The sequence below is a fragment of the Montipora capricornis genome, chromosome 6 (assembly GCF_036669925.1).
Source record: "Montipora capricornis isolate CH-2021 chromosome 6, ASM3666992v2, whole genome shotgun sequence".
NCBI classification, from domain to species: Eukaryota; Metazoa; Cnidaria; class Anthozoa; order Scleractinia; family Acroporidae; genus Montipora; species Montipora capricornis.
In genome coordinates this window covers 35,448,310-35,456,291 of record NC_090888.1, presented here as the reverse complement: position 1 = coordinate 35,456,291, position 7,982 = coordinate 35,448,310, and the positions used below count along the sequence as shown (strand labels likewise).

The window sequence follows — 7,982 nt, the reverse complement described above, 5'->3', positions numbered from 1 at the left end:
GCTTGGAGCCCTGAATACTGGGAAAAAATGTGATAAATATGGTAGTTACAACTAATTTGAATCCAAATACTAAAAGAGTAACGGAAAAAATAACAGAAGATACTGGAAATAACAGAATGAAATCTAATATGTTTCTTTGCGGATATTTCGACGGTTGGGATCAATTGTCCTGCCTTTTGAAATTAAAAAGGCTTCCCTGGTCCTTACGGATTGAGTCTCTATTGGAAAATATCTTTTCCATAGAAATTAATTGCATGTTGTTAGAAATGTTTTGGAGAGAAGAGAGAATATGTTCTCCGACTGTAGTGGGGTTGGATTTGGTGTTAAGGTTATCTAAAGTGCGGCGGTGTTCATCAAAGCGGTCCTTTAAACGTCAAAAGTTGTACCTTTCCACACTCCAAGAGGCGAATATCTGTTCTGACCCGACTGTCAGTGTGACAGGACACATCTGAAATGCAATTTCGACAAGGTTAAACTTTAGAAAATACGGTGAGCAAACACCCCCCTGTCTGCTGCCGAGCAACCCTTGAGTCACGGTTTTTGCGGGGTCACATATGTATAGCTAATGCTTGCTGACCTACGAATGTAGAGCTTGGCCTTTTGCCTGTATTATTTCAAGTCGTCCGGCCCTCTCTCTCATCTGCCCCTTTTCAACTGATCACACTCACCATACTCCGGATCATTTAACTGAATTGTGAACTTGGTAAAGGCATAAAATCTGAAAAACATGCAGAATAAAAGCATCAGTTGGCTTTACATCACCTTCCCAAACAAAAAAACACAAACCATATTGCTTACTGACGACAACAATTAACAAATTACTGCCTTCTATTCAACTCTTACAGGGTATATGGCAAACCCAGTCACACTTGACAAACTCTAACTTGGTAGAGAAGTCCACAAAACAATGAAACTGTCATTAGTTACAGTGTCAGTTTGCTCAGGTTCCATTGCAATTGCTCACTTGTAACAAAAGACATAAAACTTTTGGACTGCATAAGCAACAGTGCTTTTGAGGTGCACTACAAGGAATTTGTCTCTTGGTGTGCATACCTTGATGAATCCTCTGGCTTGGTATTTGCAGTCCACAGATCAACAGGGTCCACATTGGCATCTACAGGTAAGTACATGTAATAAAAAAACACAATTTCACACTCTGTCTTGAATAGCAACAAAATGGACCTGTTCAAAGACACTGAAACATAATTATTGACCACTTCCCATTTTCCCTTTCAATGCTATCAACTAAAAACATGAAATTCTGTACACCCACCATCCACAGATAGTAATTCCAGGCCTGTATCCCATCCTCCCACAATACGATAACTCACATGTCCATCAACATCTCGCACTTCACCTTTAACACAAAACACAAACAACAAATGAGTGTTTTATGTGCCTGACAGCACAAAAGCATCTCAAAATTAACCCAATAAACCATAATATCATAATTATTATGATGGTCAACGAAAAAGGACAAAGTTAGCATCTCTCTATCCCTTGAAGGAAAACGCGAGAGAGGAGGCTGTACACGATGGCAAAGGGAAGGCCGAACTTTTATCAGAACAATTCAAGTCGGTCTTTACTCAACAACATCTCGCAAACTTCCCATCTCCCCAACAAGCCCTTCCAAGATAGATAGAGGTTTATTAAACAATAATACATAGCAGCCTTAAGGCTGAATTGCGTATTATACAAAATAGAAAGATATATGAAAATGACAAAAGGTAAAATCTATACAAAAATTCCTGTATAAATTACATTATTACATCCATTATTATCCATTATTACAGCTACATCCTCTGAATGGCTTAATGGTTCAATTTGCAGAATACTACACCCATATCACAAAGATCCCATTCAAGCCTAAATTCTTCATCCTCCCATTAATAATATTCTGTCATGTCAACATGTGTGTACATAATGCAATGTATATCTTGACGTACCTGTTAGTCTTTTATAATCATCTTGTACCTTCCTTGCAGGTTGGAAATGAACTGTACACTGCTCTCTTGTAAAGTGATTTGTTACCACTACGTCTCCTTCCTCGAAAGTTCAAATCAAAGAAAACGAAAACAAAAATGCTTGAGAACAGTATTGAATGGCCATCACACCTACAAATGCAGCTTGTACTGAGCAACTTATGAATAAACATTTAGAAATTAGTCAGGATGGCCCAAGTGAATAGCCATATCTACTTTTGCATATTTTGGAGAAACTAAAATGATAATTTTTCCTGCGTTTTCATGGGCTGTGGTCTAACACCACCATCAAAGGGTCGTGAGGTAGATTGCAAGAACTTTGTGCAGAAAATCAGGTCCTCTGGTTTTCTTGTCCACCTGTTGCCACACCTCTTAAGCGTCATGGTGGCAAACTTCGAGCTGGCAACCACGGGTTTGATCCGGTAATCCCAAAAACATACCACCTGGCGGCCTTAGAACCTTTCTTACATACAAATATGCATGGCTGCGTTTTACCAATATTATTGTGGCTGACCACCCATGTAATTTAGTATGTATTTTATGATAGCACTACGAGACAGGTTCAATAAACTGATTCTTCCTTTTACTTCACGACTTCCATCTACGTACATGTATTTATATTACATTGACATCACTTGGAAAAAAAAAATTAAACAAAGGCAGAAATGGTTGATCACCAATCTTCAAGAAAAGCAGGATGAACTATTACAATCACATGCAGAGATGATATTTTAATTTTGCAATGGAGACGCGGGAATACTCAGACAAAGTCCCAGCGCCCCTTTGCAGGAGTGTAACCTACGACATTATGATTCCAAGAATTTTTTCCATTTCAACAATTTCAGTCCTTGCAATATAACAGGACCATCGTTGTCACCTGAAGCTAGTTTAATGGCATAGGTCCCATGAGTCTTCTATAGCTCAGTGGTAGATCATCCAAACTGCTAATTACAAGTCATATATAGGTACCACTCCTGCAAAGGAACACTCCAATTTTTTTCCGAGTGTCCCTGAGTCGCCGCAACTGAAAAGGTATCATCTCTTCATTTCCTCCAACGAAGTTAAAATTTCCATCTCAGTCATTCAATTACAATCAGGACAAGAACAAATAATTATTAAATTTTAGTACAATGTCACAGTTGATTTTTGAAACTTCTCTGCACTGATTGGTTGCCCTGGAGGTGATTATTACGTGATAATCGCCAAAGCGTTTTTTTTTTTTGTTTTTTGTTTTGGTTTAATGACCACAAGCCATTTTGGTGAGGTAACAGACGAAGAAATTAATTGTTTTAAGGAAAATGCATATTTTTCAAATAATTAACATTTATTCTTTGAAATCGCGGCTCAGATGATATTATGCCACCATTCATTTTGCTCCTTTGATGTTTGCCGAGCTTCAAAACCAGTCCCCTTTCTAAAGGTGGTTTGCAACCAATCTCTAGAGACACAGATAACAATGCTGCAATGTACAATTGCTGGTAGACGAACAAAAGGAGCTAATGAGAAATCTTTTGCTTTCGTCCACCAAAATGGCGGCAATGACGTAACGTGAAAACCACCTATTCTTTGATGGCAAACTAGTGATGGCAAACTAGCCCTACAAATAGAATTACTCCAAGTGAAACAAATTGTTGGCGTAAAGATTTACTTTGTAATGTTTAAAATAACGAGCAGCAGTGTTTTAACGGGCTTAAAAACACGAGGCGTAGCAAAAAGCGTCCAAACAAAGGTTCAAATTGTGAGGGGAAGATATTAGCATTCAAGAAAAACAATTCGACCTTATAAGCAATATGGTAATAATTTTAAAAGTATGTTGTCTCCTTCAGTCGTTTTTTGGCCCCAGTCGATGCTTGAAGAAGGTTGATTAAAAATGCTGTGTAAAGACAAAGTTCAGAAAATAGACCATTTTACAGTTGAAGCTAAGTTACCTGGCCTACGAATGGAAGCGAGGCTGCCGGTGACCCTGTTTTGGTACAAACCTCCGTGCTTTTGTAATGTTAATACGGACTAATTAGAATTACAACCACACAATACACCTTATTCCAAAATGGCCGCTGATTTATGCACATATAAATTGGCCCTTGTTGCCTCGTTCAAGATAATATATTCTATTGAATTTTAAGCTTAAGAACGAGGCATCCAGGGCTAATTTGAATAAAAACAAAAGAATATTTAAATGGCGGCCATTTTTGAATAAGGTGTATTTACATGATAAAAGCAGTGGGGCCTGTATCAATGCAAGGTCACCGACAGCCTCGCAGCCATTCATAGGCTAGGTCGCTGAGCAAACAACTGTAAAATTGCCTATTCTCTATTTTCGAATTCCCCATAATACACTGTTTGCCCCCCAAATTTTGCATAAACCATCGTTTTCAAATGCTCTTGGGAATATGCAGTGTCCCCAAGAGCATTTGAAAACAATCGTTTATGCAAAATTTGGGGGCAAACAAAGTGTATTATTGGGAATTCGAAAATAGAGAATTGAAAACTGCAGATGAAGAAAAAAGCATTGCTGGAAAAATCCTTTCCAAAATCAACACGATATGTCCCAAATTAGTCTTTTAATATTTTCGCAGCTAACGAAGAAGCTGGGTTCGACGTGGAGCGGGACAAAATCCAAAGTCTGGATACGAACATTGTTAACATGACAGCAGAGTCGTTGAATCTTTTGGTTGACAAAATTTCCTGAAGCTTCGAAGGAGGATGGGTAAGAGTAACAGCTGAAATTTCGATGAAAATGATTAGGACTATTTCATAAAGATCACTAGTGATCTTTATAATATATATGATCGTTTCATTTGAGAATTAGCGATAATTGCCTTGTACATTCAGCCCCGCACTTCCCTGGGACTGAAATCAAAGACGCCATTCACTACTTGCACAATCCCATAATGCACCTCTGTTACCCCCAAAAAATTTTTTGCATAACCATTGTTTGCAATTTCTCCTGGGACATTTTCATGTCAAAAGAGAAGTCGAAAACAATGCCTATGCAGATTTTTGGAGGGTAAAAGAGGTGTATTATGGGATTTGTGCAAATAGTGAATTGGGCTTTTCAGAATGATCATAGATTTCCAGGTATAAAAGTGCATACACGTGACGTTTTACCGATGCTTTAATAGGCCGTTAGGCTCATGCAATATTAATAAGTTTTGAAATATGTGGAAAAACGAAGTCAAACACAGTGTTGTATGAAGTCTTATCTTACCGTTGAAAACTTTGTCGCCCTCTTTGCATTCTGTAGAATAGCATCATTTTGTATCTTCAATATTTCTGATGGTGATGCTGGTGAAACGCGAGTTTATGACGACCATTTTGTTTTGTTTGGATCACGCATGAATAATGCTCAATTGATTACTCAGAGATAGCGAGTCAATCAGATTGCTTGGAACGCCAAGATCACTGAGTGAGTACATACGGAAGCACATGACCTTGGCGCATGTCACTTGCACCTCTTGTTCCTTGCCACAAAGCTGGGGATTTTAGGCCACCAATTTTATGCCCAAATATGGATAAAAATAAGATAGAAGCTGCACGCTCGGGAAATTATGCAGGAGCTACGTTACATCCAAATATATAAATTAAATAAATAAATTTTAAAGACATAAATTTTAATTTAAAAAAAAACCAGCTCTGAACCAGAGTTGAACGCTACAAGGTCATAAGCTTCTGGTATATACTAATCACCTACAGCTGTATGTTACAATTATACTAAAACAATTATTCACCTCAGGAATATTCACCTCACCTTCTCAAATGATTGTTAAACGTTGAGGTGATATTCTATCCCAAGCTTAAGGACCATTAAACCCTTGGAAGGGATATACAGACATGTACATTCATTGTTCTCACTGGTTGTTTCCCTTTATAGAACAACGTAAAAAAATGGAGTGTACAAATGTAAGACTACAAGTACTGTTTGAATTTGTAATGCTACATGCATGCATTACAAAACTTGAACTTCTTTGAATCGAATGTGAGGCTCAAGTCTGATCCATACATAGCAGCAACTGAATTGCACAGAAGCAGGTGTGCACAAAATTGCAAGTTTTAATTAGTATACACTACACACACCTGATCCACATACAAGCTGCCAACAAGAATGTTATGAACAGTTGTGACTGGTTTCTTCCAAGTAAAATGTTGTCCATCAGATTTGAACTTCACATGACACATACCAGTTGGAGTTGCCTTGAAAAACTGACAAAAGGTAAACAGAAGAAATAGCAATGACTCCATTAAAATCTGTGTACCATAAAAACAGTCATAAAAATAATCACTTTATTCAAGTCTCAAGGATATTTAGCCGAGTATGAATGCTCTAATTGGGACACTATAAATTATTATTATTAAATGAAATCAGAACAAATCAAATTAAATCAAATGTTGGTTTTTGAGGAGAGTGGAAAACTGGAGTACCCAGAGAAAAACCTTTCAGAGCAGAGTAGAGAACCAACAAACTCGGCCCACATAGGGCATCCAATCCGGGAATCGATACTGGGCCACAATGGTGGAAGGTGAGTACCAGGAATCCCATTGACGCAGAAATAGTGCATTTTTCCGCTAAAAATTAACAATTAAATTATCATAATTATTGTATTTAACACTATATTCCTCCAAAGAGTGATACTTGTACATTTTACTTTGTCAAACACCAGGTGATTTAACTTGTCAGAGGGGACAGATTCAGGGGAAAATAGTACAAAGCCAGGGTTAACATTATATAGGCATTAAACTAGGAGTTTCAGTGTGAAAGTGAGGGCTGGTGTGGAAACTGGGAGCAGTGACTGGTATTTTTTTTTAAAACAGCTGCCAATTTTTTGAAGCAAGAGGCACGAAAGTATTAAAAGAGCGAAGAAAGGTGTGCATATCTTTAGCCTGTAAGGCAGGCATTTCTATTTTATAAGCAAAGGGATAATTTCAAAACAATGGCATGCCAGTTCATTCTTTGAATTTTCACTTCTGGCCCAGGTTGTTCGAAGCATATATAGAACTTGTTTCGTCTAGATATAACTTGATGCAGAATCATAAACCTTGTTTCCAAATAAATAGACCATCTTGTACATATATTAATTAACACTTTGTTTTGAATTTTGATACTTACTTGTGATAAATAACATACAAATACAGGTACAGTATAACTTGAGCCACATAAACAATCATAAAAAAAAAAAACTTGTATCGCACATAAGCCGGAAAATTTGCAGTAAGAGTTGCTGGTGCAAATGCTTGATTAGTTGACAGTGAGACCGATGGCAATTGCCAAAAGGATAACGAGTCTTACCAAACGTCCTCAGCGGTCGTCGCTGTTTACCACCTTCGCCAGCCATGTTGATTTGACAGCAAACATTTCTGTCAGGGTTTGGACACTATTCCAATATCGGTTTCACTAGTCTAATGGATAAGAAGTTTGATGTAAACAAGGAAGAAGTTTGATATTTTTTTGCCAAAAGGTTACCCGGCCATTTCTTCAGAGTTTAATTTAGTTAGTTTAGTTTTCGTTGTGAAGCAGACTGGATGTGCAAAAAAGGTTTTCTATAATAATTATTTTTTTCATGTATGTCACTCAAGTTACCGGTACATGTATATTAATTTTGTATCTCAAGTAGGTATCAAAATTCAAAACAGAATGTTAAAAATATGTACAAGATGGTGTATTTATTTGGAAACAAGCTTAATAATTCTACATCAAGTCATGTCTAAATGAAACAAGTACTACATGATTATATATTTAAAAGAAGTCCAATATATTTTGAGAAGTATTTTCTGTCCGTTTGGACGCATCATAAATATAGATATTAAATACTGTTACAAATATTTAAGCTATACCTGTCCTCTAAATCTGGTTTCAACTCTGTACTCCTGCCAGAATATCCAATGGTCTGATTCAGCATGAAGTGCAGAGATGGGTGGGTGATGTGATACCTTCAACACAAAGTAAGATGTTACTGTAGGCTCCACAATAGGCCATTTTTGAAATATCAAATATTCAGCTTGATC

The 7,982-nt window shown here is 37.2% G+C and overlaps 2 protein-coding genes across 2 annotated transcripts in view; one reads left to right on the top strand and one right to left on the bottom strand.

The window, feature by feature from the left end:
- LOC138052024 (large ribosomal subunit protein bL20-like) overlaps window positions 1–7,982 on the top strand; it is a 596,113-nt gene that overhangs the window by 469,642 nt on the left and 118,489 nt on the right. The window lies entirely within an intron of this gene.
- LOC138052021 (oxysterol-binding protein 1-like) overlaps window positions 1–7,982 on the bottom strand; it is a 36,519-nt gene that overhangs the window by 4,779 nt on the left and 23,758 nt on the right. Inside the window, exons 8-14 of the mRNA XM_068898373.1 lie at window positions 7,812–7,907; window positions 6,057–6,182; window positions 1,947–2,046; window positions 1,274–1,357; window positions 1,054–1,114; window positions 669–718; window positions 387–448 (exon numbers count right to left, since the gene is read on the bottom strand). Of these exons, the coding sequence (XP_068754474.1) occupies window positions 387–448; window positions 669–718; window positions 1,054–1,114; window positions 1,274–1,357; window positions 1,947–2,046; window positions 6,057–6,182; window positions 7,812–7,907 (579 nt within the window). The remainder of the gene's footprint in view (window positions 1–386; window positions 449–668; window positions 719–1,053; window positions 1,115–1,273; window positions 1,358–1,946; window positions 2,047–6,056; window positions 6,183–7,811; window positions 7,908–7,982) is intronic.